The 21,533-nt window shown below is 42.4% G+C and overlaps 2 protein-coding genes across 3 annotated transcripts; one reads left to right on the forward strand and one right to left on the reverse strand.

The window, feature by feature from the left end:
• Positions 1-643: 643 nt before the first annotated feature.
• On the forward strand, positions 644-9,460 carry ZNF397 (zinc finger protein 397). Of its 2 annotated transcripts, none has more exons than XM_033087500.1 (4): positions 644-721; positions 1,979-2,473; positions 2,730-2,868; positions 5,955-9,460. In XM_033087500.1, the coding sequence occupies exons 2-4, from the start codon at positions 2,060-2,062 to the stop codon at positions 6,998-7,000; spliced, it is 1,599 nt and encodes a 532-aa protein (XP_032943391.1). In that variant the 5' UTR covers positions 644-721; positions 1,979-2,059; the 3' UTR covers positions 7,001-9,460. The 2 variants fall into 2 exon arrangements, with proteins under 2 accessions (XP_032943391.1, XP_032943392.1); XM_033087501.1 differs by lacking the exon at positions 644-721 and adding an exon at positions 738-1,289.
• Positions 9,461-12,859: 3,399 nt separating this feature from the next.
• LOC117011675 (zinc finger and SCAN domain-containing protein 30-like) lies at positions 12,860-20,061 on the reverse strand. Its single transcript, XM_033087179.1, is given in 4 exon segments — positions 12,860-13,309; positions 19,203-19,376; positions 19,655-19,908; positions 19,911-20,061. Coding segments are annotated over 4 exon segments (1,029 nt in total).
• Positions 20,062-21,533: the final 1,472 nt, after the last annotated feature.

Raw genomic sequence — 21,533 nt, forward strand, 5'->3', positions numbered from 1 at the left:
ACCATGACAGATCATTTTTCACCTACTAAATGGCCACACACAAATTTAAATACTAATATTGTTCATGCCAGCTTAGGTTCCAGGGGGAAATCGGAAAACCCTAATTTAGAGGGGCAGAGTCTGGGGACCACAGTGTCCTTGAACTATGGGGACTTTGGCGTCTCTGATCACAAGCGGCTTGACTTTGGACAGTGTCTACAGCTGTGACATGGGAATAACGTAGCTACTTCACAGAGCTGTGGTACGAACGACCAATATACGTAGTTGTTCCTTTTGGTTCAGCCTGTTTATCCATGTGTTTACTTTTGTCAGAGATACTGGAAATACATGAAAATAGGAGTACTTTTCTAAAACATTGTAAGTGGAAGGAATCTGGAGTGACGAAACACCAGGTATGGTGGGTGGCCGTGGAAGAAGGCCAGGGGAGGAGGGGGCTAAGGCTGGCAGCGGTGACCTCCTGGGAGGGGCGGCCTCTCAGAAGGACCCCACCTCTCAGCGCACCCCCGCCGCGACTTCAAGCTCGGCGGGGTCAGCGACCAGAGAGGAAGGCAATGGGATCAGTAGGAGCCACGGCGCTGATTGGCTGCCTGTGCGCACGGGGCGGGGCGGACGGAGGCTCCGGAGTAATCAAGAGCGGAAAGCCGCGGGCGTGCACTTCCGGTCTTTGTGGCTCGCGGTTCTGGATCGGTGGTTTGCTCCCTGGCCTCTTCTGGGCTTCGCGGTGAGGGATGCGGGCCCCGAGGCGGAGGGAGGGCACAGGGTGTGCAACCCGCACGACGGGCGCAGGGTGGAAGAGCCCCTCTCCTCGGCCTGCCCAACCCCGGGTCGCGGCCCCTTCTCCGGACGGCGTCTGTGTGTGTCCTGAGGTCGCAGAGGAGGCCAGCATTCAAGCCCCTGTTTTCTAGCGGAAAGGGCAGTTATTCACCAACCCCCCTCAGTTTGCAAATTCTGTGGTTTAACCGGGATATAAAAATAGAAAGCCTAGTGCGGCCGAGCCGGTTAATAAACCAGATTTGTAGCCTGAGTATTCTAATCTCTAAAGTTAATGGTAGTGTTAGGGTTAAATTTTATTGATCTGTTAATTCAAGGGCATATACCCTCCTATCATTATTCCCCCGTCCTACAATCAGATCATGTTTGATCTGTATCATAAAATTGAATACACATTGTTGGCCATATTTCCCTTTTTAAAAATGTTTATCGCAGTATATTCTGAGCGTTTTGAGAGCTGAAATTGATCTTTTCGCTTCTTTTGTGTGTCTGCTGTCTGACATGTTTTTGAGCACATGGTAAGCATTTAACAAATACTTCTTGGTTAATTCCTCAGTAGGCTCGTTTTTTTCACGAGCAAAAACCTTTATATCCTAATACCCTGCTCACAATAGAGCCCCACAGTAAGCGCCTTAGTGTTTGTTGAAGAAATTCAGTGAATACCAAAATTGATCAAATGGCAAATATCCAATAGTATTTTACTTAAATCAACTCATGTTTAACATGTATTTTAAAAAATGTTTTATTACTACCTTAAATGAAAATCAACATTTTTTGCCATAGCTAGGTCACTAAAAATAAATTTTTAAAAATCAGCATCATTAAATCCTGGATAGATATTAGTACCCTTGGAAATCTGAGGCTTATCACTTTATTCAAAAGGAAGTTCTGCAAGTTTTACAGACACGTTAAAGACAGATTTTTCTCCTTGATAAATCAGGATTGAAAGATAATTAAGTTCCTCAGTATGTAAGTCATGTTAATATTGCATTCTTTTGCTTGCAAAATAATTTCAGCATTTGCATTAGGAATTCTACAAAATAGGAGACACTGAAGACAATGAGTGATTTTTAGTTTGTCACATGATTATTACAGTCTCAAGCCAGTTCCCTTTCAATATGTTACTCAGATGACTGACATATGTCATTATTAGTTCTTCGAGATTTATTTCACTGCTAGAAGTTAACAATGCTTTTGTATCCTTCAGGAAAGAAAAGATTACTCAAAGAAACTCTGAAGGACAATACCCAGTCATAGTGAACTTTTTGATAAGCTGTTTCAGCCCAGAATGGCTGTGGAAAACAGAGCAGTTTCAACCCTGGTACTTCAGAATCCTCAGGAGCAAGAACTGATACTAGTGAAAGTAGAAGAAAGCCTTTCCTGGGGTCAGAAATTAAAGCAAAATGGGAGTACCCGATCCTGCCAAGAATTGTTTCGCCAGCAATTCAGAAAGTTTTGCTACCAGGAGACCCCTGGGCCCCGGGAGGCCCTGAGCCGACTCCAAGAGCTTTGCTATCAGTGGCTCATGCCAGAGATGCACACGAAGGAGCAGATCCTGGAACTGCTGGTGCTGGAGCAGTTCCTGAGCATCCTGCCTGAGGAGCTGCAGATCTGGGTTCAGCAACATAGTCCAAAAAGCGGCGAGGAAGCTGTGACTCTGTTGGAGGATTTGGAGAGGGAATTTGATGATCCAGGGCAGCAGGTGGGAACAGGGAGATGTAATATGTTGTGGGAAAAGGAATTTACAAACTGGAGTGTGTGACATCATCACAGTAGGATGAAAAATTGTCTCTACTGAACCATAACCCTGAAGTGACTATTAGGGCCATCTCCCGTCTCTGTCCTTAAATAGTTCTTTTTTCCCTATCCCTGCAGATCTCTTTGTTGACCTCAGATTTTAACTAAGCATTTTCCCTAGGGATTTGCTCACAAAGCTAACCATATTTTACTGATTTCAGGTCCCAGCTAGTCCACAAGGACCAGCAGTACCATGGAAGGATTTGACAGGTCTTGGAGCATCTCAAGAGTTAAACATCCAATTCCAACCTTTAAAGAAACAGCTGAAACCCTGGGAACCTTGCATTTCCTCCCAGAGTGGTAAGAAATAGAAACCTATCTGGCAACTCCTATCAGTTAGGACTCTGGTTTTGAGGATACAAAATTAATTGTTTTACAAACATGCCATGTATAAGCCTCACCTTTATTTCTCTAGACCAGGGTGCTCACTTTGGCAGCTTTGTATTTGGCAACCCTCACAAATTACAGTCAGGCCTCCTTGTGTCAGTTTCCCTGCCATTTATTCACTTATTCCTTCATTATATAAATAGGGTACTGATACATGTCTGGTACAATGATAGGCACTGGGTCTTTGTCTTCAAGGAACTTTCAGGTCTACGTGGGGTTGTGGACAAGCAAAAAGGCAATGGCAGTATAGCGCAGTAAATTATAGAATAAAAGTAGGCACCTGGTACTATAGAGGTACATACAGAGGTACCTAACCCAACCTTAGAGGTTCAAGAAATACTTGAAGGAAGAGACATCTAAGCTAATACTTGAACGGTGAATAGGAAAAAGCTAGGTAAATAGGTGGAAGGAGGCGTGTCCTAAGCTAAAGTGTTTTTCCACACTTTCTCAACACTTCTGACACCGGATATATGGGATTTTCCCTCACATTAAGCAGTTCTGACACTACCCAGAATTAGCACAGACCCCATAGGTTAAGGTTTCAGCCCCATAAGACTGGCCCCCTACTTCAGATGCCAGCTGCATGTGATCAGTCCCCAGGGTATCCACACTTCTGATTTGCTGCACTTCAGCGATTCCACAACCCCCTCCTTGGGTTTCATAATGTGCTATAATGATTCACAGAACTCAGGGAAACACCTTATTTACTGTTATTGGTTTATTATAAAGGATACAAATGAACAGCAGTACATAGGGTGAGGTCCAAAAGGGTATTGAATGCAGGAGCTTCTGTTGCTGTGGAGTTTGGAGTGTGCCACCCTCCTTACACTTGAATGCATTCACCATCCTGGGAACTCTCTGAACCCCTTTAAGGTTTTTACGGAGGTTTCATTACTGGGTTTGATTGATTAAATCAGTGGCTGTTGGTGATTAGTTAACTCAATCTCCAGCCCTTCTCCCTGGAGGTCAGAGGGTGGGGCTGAAAGTTCCAGCCCTATCACTTGGTTGGTTCCTTTGTCAATCAGCCCCTCCCTCCAAGAGTCAGTTCATTAGCATAAACCCAGGTATGGTTGATAGGAGCTTATTATGAATAATGGAAGACACTCCTCTCACCTCTATCACTTAGGAAATTTCAAGGATTTTAAAAGCTCTATGCCAGGAACTGGGGATGAAGACCAAATACCAGCGGTGCCAAAAAAATGTATACAAATGACTTATATTCATCTTTTGTGATCAGTATATATTGAGTTACAATTTTAATATAGTTTTTTTCCTTTCTTAAAATGTGTATACATTTTTTGGCACCCTTTGTATGTCTTTCCTATATTACAATATCACACAAGCAAAGGCCACAAAGTTATGAAGGTGAGAGAATACAACCCATTCTGGGAACTGCAGGTAATTCAATTAACTTGAATAAAGAATTCATAAGAGAGAGGTGGTAAGAGAAACTATAGAGGAAAATGGGACCCAGATTGTGAAAACTTGTATGTCATCCTAATTAATTTGTACAGTACAGTGGGGTACAGTTGAAGGGTTTTGCACAAGGGAGTGACATGATTGGATATGCATTTTAGAATTTAGTTGCGGAGTGGAGAATATATTTGAGGAAGGCAAGAGTAGGGCCTTTTTAGAGACTTGTAAACCAACTGGCCACAGTGAATAAATCAAGATGTAGTATGGTGAGAGGTAGGGAAGATCAAAGCTGACTCCTGCTTATCTTACCAGCATTTAAATTGCATTACAGTAGCTGGTCATTATTAAAAGTGGAGCATGTGGAGAGGAGTTGAGAATGATACTCAGGTTTAAGTCTTGAACACCTTGAATAATGGTAGTGCTATTCATATAAATGGAAAATATAAAGGAAAAAAATACATCTAATGATTTACTTTGGGACATTTTCGTACTTGTGAAATATTCACAAGTAATATGCCCAGTTAGCACTGGATCATTGGATATGAGAGTCTAGAGCTTAACAGTGAGAACTGGAATAGAATTGGGGATTTTTTATTTTATTTTATTTTTTATATTGGGGAACATTTTGTTTTTCCAGGACCCATCAGCTTCATGTCAAGTCGTTGTTTTCAGTCTAGTTGTCGGGGTTACAGCTCAGGTCCAGGTCAAGTCATTGTCTTCAATTTAGTTGTGGAGGGCACAGCTCACTGGCCCAGGAAATCGAACCTGCGACCTTGGTGTTATGAGCACTGTGCTCTAACCACTGAGCAAACCGGCCTCCCTAAATTGGGGATCTTACTGGCTTATAACGTAAGTATGTTAGTAATTGATGCCTAAGAGGTAGACAGTTTATAGAGTGAGGATACATAACAGCCCAGAACAGAATCTGAAAGAAGTCATGTTTGAGTGATTGGTCTTGAATCTAAGAAGGAACAACTACCGCAGTCAGGCTAATATAGCTGGAAAAGATTGTTTCTAGAAGGAAGGTGGTGTCCCCAGTGTCAATGCTCCAGAGAGGCCAATTAAGTAAAATCCAGAAAGTATCCATTAGATGAAGCAGCTATGAAGTTGGTGACCTTGGGAGAGAATAGTATAGGGGTGGGAAAGGGGCACGCGTTGGGCAGAAACCAGATTGCACAGTGGAGATGAGTACTGACAACCCTTTCAAGGAGCTTTACTCTGAATGGGAATGAGGTTGTATGAGGGAGATGAGTAGGCAAGGAGCTTGATTTAAAAAGATGAGAGACTTGAGCTTATTTAAATGCTGATGAACACGAAGGAGTCAGTGGAGAAAGAAGTGAAACATAATAGGAAAGGAATAGTAGGTCATTGATCAGTTGAAATCTCAGAGGAGGCAGGAAGGGGTAAACTGCAAAGTGTAGATGTACGTAGGCCTCCGTAGTAGAAAGGAGAAGGGACCCTGAAGAACAGATACATGTGGACAGTGACATCTTGTGGGTAGAAGCATCTGTTTTCTCTAACATAGAAAGTGGGCATTGAGAGTGACTGGAGAATAAAAAACCTGCTTTTTGCTGTTATTTCAGATTGCAAGAATAGTGACTCAGCGACAAAGAAGCACATTTCCGGAGAAAAATCAGGACTTCCCCAGGAACCTTCATTCAGAGGAGTCAGTGAACACAAAAGCAGTTCAGAGTGGCAGCAAGGAAGTGCTGCAGAGGAGAAATTAGGAGGATCGCCTCCCCAAGGAAGCAGTTTTAGTCAAGTCATCTTTACACACAAATCTCTAGGGAAGACAGACCATCATGAGCCTCAGAGAAGCTTGATTCTAAGTACAAACTCTATAACATATCAGAAAGTTCCTAGAGAAGAGAGACCTTATAGATGTGACGTATGTGGGCACAACTTCAAACAGCATTCCTCTCTTACACAACATCAGAGAATCCATACCGGAGAAAAGCCTTATAAATGTAACCAGTGCGGGAAGGCCTTTAGTTTAAGGTCTTATCTTATTATTCATCAGAGAATTCATAGTGGTGAGAAAGCATATGAATGTAGTGAATGTGGGAAAGCCTTCAATCAGAGCTCAGCCCTCATTAGACATCGGAAAATTCATACTGGTGAGAAAGCTTGTAAGTGTAATGAATGTGGCAAAGCATTCAGTCAGAGTTCCTATCTCATTATCCATCAAAGAATTCACACTGGTGAGAAACCCTATGAGTGTAATGAGTGTGGGAAAACCTTTAGCCAAAGCTCAAAGCTTATTAGACACCAGCGAATTCATACAGGAGAGAGACCTTATGAGTGCAACGAATGTGGAAAAGCTTTCAGGCAGAGCTCAGAGCTGATAACCCATCAGAGAATACACAGTGGAGAGAAGCCCTATGAATGTAATGAGTGTGGAAAAGCCTTCAGTTTGAGCTCAAACCTCATCAGACATCAGAGAATTCATAGTGGAGAGGAACCTTATCAGTGTAATGAATGTGGCAAAACGTTCAAAAGGAGCTCAGCCCTTGTTCAGCATCAAAGAATCCATTCTGGGGATGAAGCTTATATATGTAATGACTGTGGGAAAGCTTTCAGGCACAGATCAGTCCTGATGCGCCATCAGAGAGTCCACACTGTGAAGTAACTTGTGAATACAATGAATATTGTAAATACTTCAGTCAGATTTATATCTTTGTTAGTCAAAAGGGTTTACTTTGGAGTGAGCAAGACTCCTTGAAGGTTGTCAACTACTAGGTCTGCAGTCAGTCTAACTTTATGCAGCACTTTCCCTGTGCTCGTGCAAGTTGTTCTTTGAAAGTTCTTCCTGTCACTAGTCAGAACAGCAAATGGAAGAACCGTTGCCTCCAGCTTTTCTCTCACCGTTAGAAATACTCAGGAAATACGGAAACATGGGACTATAACAATGAAACCTCATTTTCCATGAGAATGGCATGAAGAGGGTCCAGCAACCCAGGCTCTGATGCTGCATCTGATGGCTGGTATGCCAGGTTTGGGGGATGGTGTGGACAGGACGAGGGACATTTTGAGGAATTCAAGAATTTTACTGATCAATTAAGAACAGTGACAAGCCAGCAAGACAGATGTGGAAATGGTTTCATCAGTGACTGAACTGAGCCCAGGGCAGGCCAGAAATGAGATAGAAAAATACAAATTAATTTATCCAACAGTTATTTTTTTGATTGCCTGCTCTGTGCCAAAAACTAGGGATACAATGAAAAAATAAAGACAATCTTACAGTTTAAAGGACAGGGCAAACAGGCAGTGACCCTGGTATGGTCAATGCTATGTGGCATTAAGGAGAACCTGACCCAGCCCTGGGTAAGGGAAGGCTTCTGAGAAGAAGGATGAGTGGGAGGCAGGCTGGCCAGGGAACACCATTCCCAGTAGAGGGAACAATAGACAACGGCCAGGAAGAAAGTCTGGCACATCTGAGAAATTAAAAGGCCGCTTCGTGGGGAGCATTCCTGTAGAGTACCTTCTGAAGTGGAATCATGTCTGAGAAGCATGGATGTAGCCAGAATCTCAAGCAGTGCCTATAGTAAAATACTAGCCAGTGGAGCGGGTTCTGATAATAGACGAAACCTGGAGTCCTTGGACCATGGGGTGGTGAGGCGTTTTGTCTTGGTCTGGCGTCACCCCTGGGAGAGGGTTAATACGTAGTCTTGCCCACCCTGTAGGCTAGGCTAGACCTTCCGTGGGGATAGGGGGTCAGAAGGAGCCCAGCCTAGAGGTTAAGAGTGAGTTCTAAATCTCCCTCTCCCAGACAGGGCTGGTTCTTAAGACAATCAGAACAGCTGTCAGCTTGCTCCTAACTCCCAAGGCTCTGGGTCAGAAGTTGCTTTGGTTTCTGGGGCTGTATCCCACCGTTCTAGTGCACCCCTTGGGCTCAGGTGCTAAAAAATATTCGTCAGTTGCTTGGTCTGTAACTTATTCAGGCATCTCGTACATATTCAGTTTTGTCTCTTAGCAGCAGTATTTCATAATCTTGTGAATTTTGTTAAAGACAGTGCTAAAGGGAAGTGACAACAGAAGTAATAATCATGGTCCATCCAGAGACTTCTCTCTTCTGAGGGATCCAGCAGAAAAAGTATCCCTAGACTAGCGTCTCAGTGCAACGTGGAAAGGTATATAGGCTAGTCAACAACAGAAAAACATTACTCAAACTACCTAATAGGTCGGAATTACAACACACCAGCAATACAAATCTATGGGAATCTAGAATCCTGTGCATAGGAAAAGAGCCTTCATAAGGATAGAAAAGTAGCACTTCTGCTGGGCATATACAGATGAGCATGTACTACCCAGTAAGAGGGGCAGGAGGGCTAAATGCCTATGTAACAAAAATAAATGGTTAGAGCCTTTCAACTCTTACTTTCCTCTTCCACAGAGACCCACACTAACAAGGGTAGGACAAATGTTAAGTAGGAATTGATATATGTTACAAAAGGGAGATATTCTTTAGAGAATTCTTAAATGGTAAGAATCATACTGGGTACTTATTAGGGCTTGTATGTATGTATTAGTTATTTCTCAGACAGCCCGTATTTTGCAGCTGAAGAAATGAAGGTTTAGAATCATGGTTTCCTCAGTGTCATAGCTAAAAAGTGTGAGGTTAGACTTTGAACCCAGGCAGTAGGAATTTAGAATCCTTCTGTGGAGCCACTTCTCTATACTGTCTCCCCATGAAAAAGTCCCAATAAAAAAAGTGGTTCTTAAATAGGCAAATCACAAAAGAATACATGCCAATGGACAATATGTGTTCAGCTTTGCTAGAATTAAAAGTGTATTAAAGCAAGAGTTGAGAAGGCACTTTTTTCCTTCATGAAATTAACAAAAATTCAGGGAAATTGGGACTCTAATATTGTCAATGAGATGTGAATAGATACTGTCTGGCAATACCAGAAGCCTTAAACATTGCCTTTTGACTTTCAAATTCTACCTGGAAATGTATGCTTCAGAAATCATCATGAATGTATAAAAAGTCTCAAAAGCTGTTAAAAGTGATGTTGACTAATAATAAATGACAAAGCATTCATATCTTAAGTAAAAATAACAATGCACAATATGATATGTAAAAATATATTTATGCATTAAAAATACTGGAAATGTATAATCTCAAAGTGCTATACTAGTTATCTTTGGGTAATGAGTTTACAGGTGATTTAGTTTTTTCTTGTGCTTTTCTGTGTCTTCCTAATTTTCTCACAGTAAATATCTAAAACTTCTAATAGAAGAAAGGTTTAAAAGGGATCAGAAGCCCAGGATAGCAGAGAAATATTAAGAAAAGCACATGCTTTCTCCATAGCATCTCTGTCTCTTCCAAGTCCTAGGAGGTTAGCTAACTTGTTAACTCTAATCTGTGACTTCCTCATTGGTAAATGACAGTGGCAGACATGCCCATCTCACTCTAGTGTACAGAAAAGGCCTTCTGCAAATTAAAGATCTGCAAAAATAAGCTGTTTGCATGAAGGTGATTTATAGTCAAGAAAAGCAGTAGCCTTGAATTGGAGACCTTTGTTCTTGCTAGTTTTTTTCCATGAATTCTGCGACTGCAAGCAAGTCACAATTCTGGACCCCCAATTTAAAGAAGCTGAAGTAGATGATCTCTTAAAGCTTCAACATTCTCTGTGTTTATGAAACAGGAGGCACTGATAGAAGGTTGGTGTCCGAGGTAATTGTTTTTCCCTTCACCCGCCCTGCTGGAGGAAAAGTAATTCATGGTCTGCGCGGGGCCCTCTTGTTTCTCTTGTATGGTGGCAGTCTGTGTGTGTGGCGGGGGGGGGGGAGGACAGTGTTTACCTTAAATGCATCTTGCACAGATTCAGAGACTTAAAAAGATAATGTACAATTTAGACAAGGTACTTTCTATCAGTTTCCTACCGTTCCTTCCTCATTTCCATAGGTTGTCCAGCTGGGAGGATTGGAAATGAAAGCAATTCTGACCTTGGTTTCTCCAAACTCCCTTGTGAACTCTCCTTTGCTTCACTTGCCCCATAAGGTGAATACTCAGAGCAAGGGGGATTGCCAGTTAGAATAATTTCCCATGCAGAAGGAACTGACCTGGGGAGCATGTCTGCAAAGTCTAGAGGAAGAGTGAGCCCCATGGGCAGAGCCCACTACACCGACCCTCCTGCTTTCTGATGGGCCAGTACCAGACATTGCTACTCAGTAATTTGACCACTGGCAGCTGTCTTACTGGCTGTCACAATGATCACAGATCTAAAACGTCATGAGTTTTTCTGCACAGGTGTTTCTATTGAGGACCTGTGAGAAGAGGAGAAGGCCATGGCAGTCTACCGGGCTCTTGCTCCCGAAGGTGGGGAAGCGTCCTAAATCTGGTGGACACAGGTGTATTTAAAGAAGCTACTTGTTCTCATAACCATGGTCTTTCAACCACGATGCAGCCCCAGACGTTTTCTCAATTTTGTGACTTCACCTGGTGAACTGCAACCCCAGGGACTGTCAGTTTTCAGGCATTTTTTGGCCCAGGGAATAAAAGCTAAGAACACCAATTCCCTGACTTCTTCCCACAACTCCTTCACCCATTCTCCTAGCACATCTTCACTCATGGTGCTCCCTACTCCTGAATGAATAATTTCAAAGCAAAACTTAAAACTCAAATTTTATTACACTTGCATTACATTCTAATACTAAACAGTTGAAGTATATATGCAAAGAATAAATGTTAAAATCAGTTACTAAAAATGATTTACCAAACAAGACTTTCAAAAAAATATTAGGGTTAGGAGAAAAACACTAACAGAAAGTACTCCAAAATGTTCAAAATGTTTCTATGGGTAGTAGGATTGTGGGTGATTTACACTTTCTTATTTTCTGTATTGACATTTACAAATAAGTTACAGTCAGGAAAAAACTATTAAAAGCATGAAATTATCTGACTGTCACCTGTAGGAAAAGGCAAGTCTCCATCTGAGGGGTCTCTTCAGACTTCTGATTGACCTCACTCAGTGATAATCCCACAACCTGTGGATACAAAGACTCCCCGCCCCCTGCGCCCCCAATTTCACCTCACCTCTTACCCAAAACAGCTTTGATCACCAAGTCGTCTTCAGAAGTGGCAGTATCTGGAAGGGAAATCAGGACATCTTAGAAGAGGAATCAAATTTTCTTAGGTATTAATTGCCTTCAGCAATTGATGGGTTAATTAAAACTATCAAAATAAAAACTAGCAGAGTAGGGTTCTGAGGACTCTGAGAGGGTAATTCAACAAATATTCATTGCCCTCAAGTAGCCCAGCATCTGAAAGCCTGGCGACGAGGGGACAGAACAGGGAATAAGGAATAGTGGAGCCTGGGAAGGCAGATGTCCCATTCCTGGGCTCAGGGGCATGGGACAGACTCCAGTCCTGACTGCCCCCACCCCCAGCCTCTAATAACGTATTCTTTCCTTGGTGTGCATACACGCCTGCTTCCAGACAACTAACCAGTCTTCCATCACACTGATTCTGAGTATTTCAAGGTCTCTTAGGTCACTCTGGTCTGGGATAGGCTACACAACAGAGTGATCATAAACACGAGGAGAGGAACTAGCACATGTCCTGGCTTCTGAACCACGGTCTTGTAAGAAGCGATCCCCTCCAGAGAGAAGAGTCCTGGTGAAAGGATGCCCCGGATCCTCTCCATGCCATCGCACGTGCTGTAACTTCCACCTGTGATAGTCTTCACATCCCTCTTGCCTTGCCCTGGCTAACTTCTACCCACCTTTTATGTCTCAACTGAGATTTCTTCACACCCAGGAAGCCTTTGGTGACTCACAGACCACGTTAGGTACCCCTGCCCTGTATTTCAACAGAATCCTGGATGTATCCTACCGAAGCACTTACCACAATTTAATGATTTGTTTAATAAATATGTATGTCCCATTAGCCCTTAACTCTGACAGGGCAACAGCCATGTCTACCCCTGATGGCTGGCGCACAGCAGATGCTCAATAAATTAGACCTCAGTTGGCTGCAGCAAGCTCAGGGCTGAGGGGAGAACTGGAGAGATGGCAGAATGAGCTACCATTCTCCAGCTGCTGCTACACTCATCCAGCACATAATTCAACACTTCGCAATCTCACACTTCAACATTTCAGTAACTGAGTAACTCTCAGCCACATGCCTCAACTGCCAGGTGCATCACCAGTGCTCTTGCTGGGAAGGGATCCTGGACATTGGAGGCATCCGCTCATGGTCCATCTCACAAGTCCTTCCAGGATCTCTGCCCCAGTCCTGGACTTACTGTGAAGGGACCCATTTAACACTTCAACAGACATCTTTGTGTGGATCTACTCTTAAAGTATAGAACTTGGCTGGGAGGACAGGAGCTCTGCTCTTAGGAAACTTCTATCTTCTGTAGTCTCACACCAAAGCAAATTCCTTGTATTTTACAATCGCACAACTCTTACCAACAACTCTAGTGTGAGTTCTCTCATGTTGCATAAGGCCTGACCTATGCCTAAATGTTTTCCTACATTCACTTCATTTTGAAGGCTTCTTCCCAGTGTGGATTCTCTGGTGCTGGGTGAGGGCTGAGCTCTGATTGAAGGATCTTCCACATTCATTACATTCATAAGGTTCCTCTCCAGTATGAATTCTCTGATGTTCAGTAAGGATAGAGCTTCTATCAAAAGCCTTACCACATTCAATACATTCATAGCCTTTGTCTCCAGTGTGAATTTTCTTATGCTGAATAAGGGCTGAGCTCTGGCTGAAAGCTTTCCCACATTCATAAGGCTTCTCTCCAGTGTGAACTCTCCAATGCTTGATGAGCTCTGAGCTGCCCCTGAAAGCTTTTCCATGTTCACAGCATTCATAGGGTTTTTCTCCATTTTGAATTCTCTGATGTCTAACAAGGTCTGAGCTCAAATTAAAGGATTTGCCACATTCTTTACATGCATAAGGTCTCTCTCCAGTATGAATCTCTGATGTCTAATCAGCTTTGAGCTCTAGCAAAAGGCTTTTGAGCCAAAGCACTCATAGAGTTTTCCCCCACTGTGAATTCTCTGCCGTGTTACATTTGAGTTCAGACTAAAACTTCCTTCACTTTCATCACATTCAAGGACATTCTCTTCTGTGGAGATTTTCTTCTTGAACGTTGCCAGACTAAAATGTCTTTTCTGGGAAGGAAGCTGACTCATTTTGTTTCTTGCAGCATTTCCTTTTGGCTTCTTTAAGTTTTTCAGACCTCCCAAAGCTTCTTCGACTATCTGTCCTGAAGGAGTTTCCCCAGGGAGTCTTCCTGGGGTTATCATGGCCACTGATGCTATACAGTCAATAATTTCTTGCTTTGTTGTCAATACTTTGCACCAGCTTGCCACCTAAAAATGTGAATAGAAAATGCAAGTATTATTTGCTCCCCATGTTAGAAGAAAGGAATCTATTATAGCAGGAACAGAAAATAAACCAAATGAAATAAGTATTTACCTATTAGGAGGAAAACTCATTAAAACTAGCTTCACCAATCTCATATTTAGAAAAGTGACCTAGGGTAGTGAGAGGTGGCACCCTCAGAGATGAAGGTGGACATAGAATGAGTTATCATTGGAGAGGAGGGATGGCGAACAGGGAAATACATTAGTTAGAGGAGATGGTAATGAATAGGAGTAGCAGGAGCTAGGAGACAATCCTAGGTTAGAAGAGAAGATGCATTTTTAGGTAATGAGGCAAAGAAAAAAGTGATAGGGAGCAATTATGATACAGAAAATGTCTAAGAGTCTTCAATCAGTAAAAAAGTAGAAGACCAAAGATAAATTTAGAAAATGCTTTTGGGATTAGAATTGGACAGAAGTAGGTGGGCAGGAACTAAAACACACTAAGGCAATTGCGTATTCTGGCAGGTTCTAAGTTGATCAAATGATTATAAGCAGATAAACAGAGTAAGACATACAGAGCATGAGAAAAGGAATATTGTGGGTTCCTAATTCATTGTGGGGTCACATGGGAGTCTTATGTGTTCACATTTTTATGTGTAAATAGTCAAAGAAGGTGGATGGAAACAAGAGGCAGATGTGGCTGCCTGGAGCCAAATCTTCAGCTCTCACACAACTTGCCCCTCTCGTTTCTAGATTTTTAGCAATTCAGAACAGGAGACTACTAGATGATGGCTGAGGTAACTTGAATCATTTTGAGGTGAGAAAAATCTGAAAAAAATGTCAAGCTACTTTCACCCTCCTAAAAGTCCCCTAAACTCATATGCATTTTACAGATCAGGAAACTGAAGCTCAGAGAGTCTACATCACCTATATAAGGCCATCGAATTCATAATTGGTAGAGTCAGAATTCAAACAGATGCTTCACGTCAAGGCCTGCGGTTTTCCCATACGTCATCTGCCTTCCCTATTGGGAGGAAGCAGGACGGTCGTTGGACTGAAACGAGATAATTTTAAAATCAATTTTATTTGGTTTGGGGAAAGTCTTACGTTTTTACATGAAAGGAAATATTTCTTCCTGATATTCTTTGAGTTCACAACACTTCAAACACAAGAATGAAGTCTCACAGTGATTACCTGACCAAGCTGAGAGCTATCCTTCTTCTCACTCCGTACCAGCAATTACAGACGGACGGCATCGCCTCTTAGCTTTGGACGGAACACACCATCCTTGGAGCTTAGGTAAAAACTTAAATTATTCAAGGCTATGCTTGTTCAAAACAGGAAAATTTATGAAGAAATATATTAGCATATAATAAAAGCAGAAGAATAAGAAGCACCAAATTGGTTATAGTCCAAGACATAACAACCTAATGAGGAAGTTTCTAAAAGTAGTAAATAGGTAAAATTATAAAGACTATAAATTATAAGGGGTATAAAGTGGCAATAAAATTGTGTAGGGACAAAGAGCAGTGAAAATTAGAACAGTAATGTAACTTATAGGATTTAAAATACCTCTTCTGGGGCAGCCAGGGGCTCAGTTGGTTAGAGCACGAGCTCTGAACAACAGGGTTGCCGAACTACATGGGCCATTGAGCTGCACCCTCCACAACTAGATTGAAGGACAACAACTTGGAGCTGATCGGCCCTGGAGAAACACTGTTGTTCCCCAATATTCCCCAATAAAATTAATATATAAAATTAATATATATATATATATATATTATATAACATATATATATATCAATTTAAAAAGTTGCCCCAAAAGTAAAAAAAATAAAATAAAATACCTCTTCAAATTCTGTAACAACATGAAATCAAATTATGAGACCAGAGAAAAACCTTGACCTTAGATGTATAGATCAAGAAAACAGCAAGATTTCTATTTTTTCAACTATATATTTATATTATATAAAAATATTAAACAGTTAACTGGAGTAATTCCTAGGAATGACAAATAGAAATTAACAGTAGAATAAGAAATGGTCACTTGAGTATTTAGAAATAGTGGGACAGAAACAATCCAAATAACCTAATTAATGTCTTCCAAGGATGGATGCTAATTCACAATGAAGCCTACAGAACGGAGGCTGGAGATTATTGGAGGCACTTTGGCAGAGAAATAAGCAATAGGTTTCTCTGTAGAGGAGATCCTCTCTATAACACGGCACCCCCACACATACCAGCTATTTTCCTACCTGTTCAGTGACTTGTATGGTCTAAAATCCTTTTAACTTTGCAGATGGCCTTTAACTGCACATTGACAAATATGCCTTTGGTCTTAATACTACGTAGATATTACTCCACTGCCCACCCCCCACCTTTACCAATATGGTGCCTTCTTCCCCCATCTGCTGTAAGTGTTGGTTCCTAGCTATCCGCAACTGCCCTCTTCTCTGGAGATTCCCCCTGGCTGATGAGAGCCACCTGGCCCAGAAAGTTACTCTCACCTTCACCTCCTCCCCCACCCCACCTCAAGAAGGTACAACTTGGCAGTGCAATTATGCTCCAGGGGGTCCCCCAAACCCCCATGGATTAGGCCAAGGCTAGGTTTGCCCAAGACCACATCATTGCTTGATCTTTTCCCTTCCTAATCCTGCTTCTCTCACTCCAGTACAGATTTCTCCTGAAGCACATGACCTCAATAGATCACCTGCACTCAAATCTTCATCTCAGGTTCTTCTAGCAAGACATACTGTTAGACTCGTGAAGAAACAAGGGTGTGAGGCTATAAAAATGACATGGGGACTCTTGTAATCCTATCAAGGTGGATCCCTCCAGTGATTTAAACATTATGACCTAGGTGAAAGATGTGAAATGATCCACATTAATTCTTCAGGGGTAGGGCTAAGACCCTCAAGACTAAAAATAGACCAGCATAATGAGCTTTATCAGGAACCTATCCAAGGCCATTCAAGACCATATACTTAGGGATCAGGCATAAATGGAGGATGACGACATTTTGCTAAAGCCCAGGAAGGCTGAAAGATGGAATCACTGTTGTCATAAGTGTACTGAGGCAACAACATAAAGCCACTGTGAAAGAACAAACAAATAAAAATATGGAGTGCAACAGATAAGAGTTGAGGAGTAAAGCTACCTTGTATTTTAAAGTAATCAGATCCTCATTAGAGTATTTTTTTATCCCTGTGCTTCAAATGCATGTGGCGAAACAGAAGCATGTCCAGGGACCTGTACTACGATGACCAGAGAGATGAAATATGGAGTCAGAGGTAGTGAGATGCTTAGTTAAAACAAGGTGAAAGAACTCTGTACCTATTACCTGCAGGTACAGGTTGAGTTTTACGAGAACTCTGCTAAACAAATAAACAGAAATGGAATTAAAGTAGGGAATATTTCATATGGACACAGGGGAAAACTTGAACACTGGACTATTTTGCCAGGGCTGCCATGACAAAATACCACAGACTGGGTGGATTAAACCACAGAAATGTATTTTCTCACAATTCTGGAGTCTGAAAGTCCAAGATCAAGGTGTCAACAGGTTTAGTTTCTTCTGAGGCCTGTCTCTCCTTGGTTTGCAGATGCCACCTTCTTCTCACTGCATCCTTTCACGGCTGTCCCTTGGTCTGTGTGCTAATCTCTTCTTATAAGGACACCAGTCATACTGGATTAGGGCTCACCCTAACAAACCCATTTTAACTTAATTACCTCTTCAAAGGCGCTATCTCCAAAAACAGCCACCTTCTGAAGTACTGGGGGTTAAGGCTTTAACATATGAATTTGGGGTGACACAATTCAGCCCATAACAAATATACAATATGAAAGACTTAAGAAAGCCCAAGAAAGACTTAAGAAATGAAAGCCCAAGAAAGACTTAAGAAATTACAGCAGAACCTCTGTTCCTCAAGACCTTAAAAGACGGAAGTAGAAATAATCCACCCTAAATAATTTAGACATGTACCTGCTTTAAGGCAGGGGACTTGAAGAGATGATTTTTTTAAATTCATTTAACTATAGTTCCTACTCGATGCAGCGATATCTATGCAGGGGCACTTGGCTAATGACGTGTGGGGGAAGGCTGGGGAGAGAGTTTCCCAGGAGGCCACAGTATATAGCTGTATGGATTCTTTTGGTGAATTGCCAAGGTCCACAGTCTGGCCCTTGACCTTGTAGCCCATAAACCTAACTTTATCATTATAGTAAACAGATTTACCTCTTGGGGTACACTCTCATTAGCTAAGCTCATGAAACTGAGCGATACAACCAGATTGAGAATTAATGAGTAATGTGACCATCACACAGACCAGACTGAACTAATAAATTTTCCTATGTAGCTAAGCCACGGGAAGTTAGTAAGATTGCTTAGTGAAGATGAAACCAGAAGGGTAGTTGGATGTGACAAAAGTTCAATGAGAACAAGTTAATAAGCTTGATGTATCTGCTGCCCATAGGGATGATTTTGCCAATAACATAACCAAAGTCCTTTTGGTTCTGATCCTCGACATCTGTGCCAGCTATCAATGTATTGCCTCTCAGCTTCAAACCCACCCTTCAATGCCCTGCCTGTGATACTGGAACATTTCTCCTTGGCCAGCTGGCATGGTGTGAGCTTTAACAGTAGAGGGACACTAGAGGAGGAAGGGGCTTTTCTTCCTGATCCCGGTGTGCTGTTTGTTCCTGAACCACGTGGGGCACCCGGAAGTGCTCGTCTCCAATTAGTTCAGAGGCACCATCCCTATGGGTAGCTTCCCAGCAAGTTCCATGTCATGGTGCCTCCCACCAGGGGGCGCCTGGCACCCCAGAGGGTGGCTTCTCAAGAGAGTTCTGCACCACCAAACACACACCCTCCCCCTGCACCCCATAAATGGCTTCCCTTGGTATCCCAAAGAGCAGCTCCCCAGCAAGTTCTACCAACACCGCACTTCAGTGAACATCTCCATCCAGTGGGCCACAGCTGCGCCCTCTCCAACAAGATCTGGATCTCAGCTGTGGCAGGGGAAGGGGAAGATGTGGCACCCTCTCACAGATTTGCTCCTTCCTGGGGTGCTCTGATTCAGCCGGAAGACTCCCTATTTGTGTTATTGCTGTATTCTTTAGAGGTTTTTTTTTACCACTTAGTAATTAATCCTCTATTATAGTTGATAATTCGTAATATTAAACTTTCCCTGTTCAAGTTACAATGTATGTGGTTACTGATACATTATGACCAGTAACATTAATAATGTTACTGATACATTATTCGTCTCCATCTTAGGGACTGCCTTGCCAGTGGGACCATAATAGTAAAAAACCAGATTACTGGTCTTTGAATATTATGGATATTACTAGAGAATTTAATTAAAGACCTTAATTCTTAACCCAAAGTTAGAAATGATTCTGGTATTTAAGGTTGTAGGTAGAGTCAATGGGAGACATGTTTAGCCAACACTAATGATGCCACAAGTAACTGTCGTTACGAAAATGAACCACGCCAGGATGAGAGCCCTCACCTCCCTCCTCATCCCCAAATGGACTGGCTCCTCTCCTCGCTCGTGGCAAGCCCGGGGCTCCTGAGTCTCACTCTTGCTCTGATTCTCCAAGGGCAGGAGCTGGATACTCAGAGACTTCACTGCTCCCATGGATATCATTTCCTTCCAGATCATTCCTTGGCTATGGGCTGTGTCCTAGAAGTAATCACGTACCAGCACTATGATTCAAAGGACATACAAGAGGAAAACCCCTAGAATAACAGGACAGTGCCGCTGGAGTCAGAAACTCATTCAGATGATTAGATAGGAAACAACAGGACTAAAAGCCCTAGTGACTCGATCCCAGTGGACAAACATAACCCAAAACACAAAAATTGTATCATTGTATGATAGCTAAGTCAAGGCCACTCACAACGGCTTCCCCATTAACTTGCAACAGGTAAAACAAGCAAACAAAAACACCTACTTCTCACCTGCTGCCTTGGTTCACCGAGCTCTTTCCCCAGTTCCTCCAGCATAGCCACAGCTTCCTCTCCATTCTCTGGTTGGTGCTCTCGCAGCCAGGCCTGCAGCTTCTTTGGCAGGATGGCCAGGAACTGCTCCAGCACCAGCAACTCCAGGATCTGCTCCTTGGTGTACACCTCGGGCCTCAGCCACTGACAGCAAAGCTCCCGGAGCTGGTTCAGAGCCTCTCGGGGCCCAGCAGAGTCAGAGTAACCAAACTGCTGAACCGCTGGCGGGAGGTCTCCTGACTACAGGTGTTTCCCTGAAGGCCAAAGTCCTGCCCCCAAACAAAATTCTCTTCTTCAACCCTCACAATTATAAGTCCTTCTTGTTCTTCTGGAGCATGGTAGGCCACGGCGGTGGCCTTTCCTGACATTCTGGGCAGAGATAGTCTGAAAAGGCTGCCCTTTTGAGGCAGGGAGGGGATGGAGGTCTGTGTCTGAGAGATTCGTTCTAAATTCCAGTTCTTCAGGGAGTTCCTAAGGTAGACAATGCTAATGCTACACAGGGAAGCTCCGTATAAATGATACATTCATAGATGATTCAGGATTTTTTCAGGATGTGAAAAAGAAAATTTAAGCATCTCCAAAATCAATTCAACCCTTAAAAACAATATTAGGGACATTAGGGGTAACAAGTAATGCTTATAGATTAAGGAAAGCAGGAAAAACACTGTGCACATTATTACTTCTCAAAATAGTACTATTTTATTGAGCACCTACTAGATGTCAAGCACTAACTGGATACTTAATATAAAATTTATATAATATTCCTAACAATTCTATAAGGGCAATAAAAATTATGCCCATTTTCCAAATGAGGCCACAGAGAATCAAAAGCTGACAAAGATACACAGCCAATATGCAGTAAGACTGAACTCTGCAACCAGAGTATTTAGCAATTTCTCAATGTATTATGCCATGGGGTTTCCTCAAAGAAGGGAATTTGCACTTAATAAACACTTATGATGTACCAGGAGCTTTACAAATACTATTTTATTGAGAATTGACAATAACACTATGAGGTAAGTAGTATCATCCCCATTTTACAGATGAGAAACATGAGGTCCTTGAAAGTCAAGTAATTTGCCCAAGGTCTCAAACTGGTAAATAGCAAAATCAAGCCATGAACCTATGGTTGCCCAGGTCTAAAGCACTTGCTTTTTTTCTAAATTACAGAATGGCTTAAGGCCAAGGACACTCTTGGTTGATATTATAAATTAAGAATGATAGTTAAAATGTTAGGAAAGTGTCATGGAAAATGGCCAGGGGAAACGTACAAAAAAAGAAGAATTATTCTTGACTTTAAGCCACCAGGTTCTGAGACAGAACAAAGAAAAGGGGAATGGATTCCTTCATCCATTAGTTCAAAAAAGACTTGTGCTAGGTCCTAGGCAGTGTACTGAACAGGATTCTCAGGATTAAAAAGTCTGTCCTCAAGGACTCCTACTTTAGTATGGGTAAGCAACAGGTAAACAAGCAAACACATTGTGATAAATCAAGGATGGAGGGAAGCAAACAAGGTAGCACTGGGAAAGACGATTGACTAGGCCCAGGCAGAGCTGCCTTCCTGGGGAAGACGTGTCAGCAGTCTGATATGAGTGAGCTGGGTGAAGATGTGGAAGACGGTCTTTCGGGCAAAGAGAAAAGTGGGTATGAAAGGATGTGGCCCACTGAGGAAACTGCAGGTGCTTTAGGGAGGCCAGACTAGGTAGTTGTTGTAACCTCTGGTTATGGCTCAGAATCATCCACGGAGCATGGACCCCACGACAGATTTATTGAGTCAGATTCTCCATGGATGGGGCTTAAGTAAGTGCCACAAAGGCTTCTCATGTGCAGCCAGGGTAAA

Source organism: Rhinolophus ferrumequinum, chromosome 19 (assembly GCF_004115265.2).
Source record: "Rhinolophus ferrumequinum isolate MPI-CBG mRhiFer1 chromosome 19, mRhiFer1_v1.p, whole genome shotgun sequence".
NCBI lineage: Eukaryota > Metazoa > Chordata > Mammalia > Chiroptera > Rhinolophidae > Rhinolophus > Rhinolophus ferrumequinum.

Excerpts from the sequence above, each read along its gene's own strand:
- ZNF397 (XM_033087500.1), top strand. The coding sequence starts at position 2,060 with ATGGCTGTGGAAAACAGAGCAGTTTCAACCCTGGTACTTCAGAATCCT. Across the intron at positions 2,474-2,729 it reads TTGATGATCCAGGGCAGCAG|GTCCCAGCTAGTCCACAAGG; the intron begins GTGGGAACAGGG and ends TACTGATTTCAG. Across the intron at positions 2,869-5,954 it reads TTGCATTTCCTCCCAGAGTG|ATTGCAAGAATAGTGACTCA; the intron begins GTAAGAAATAGA and ends CTGTTATTTCAG.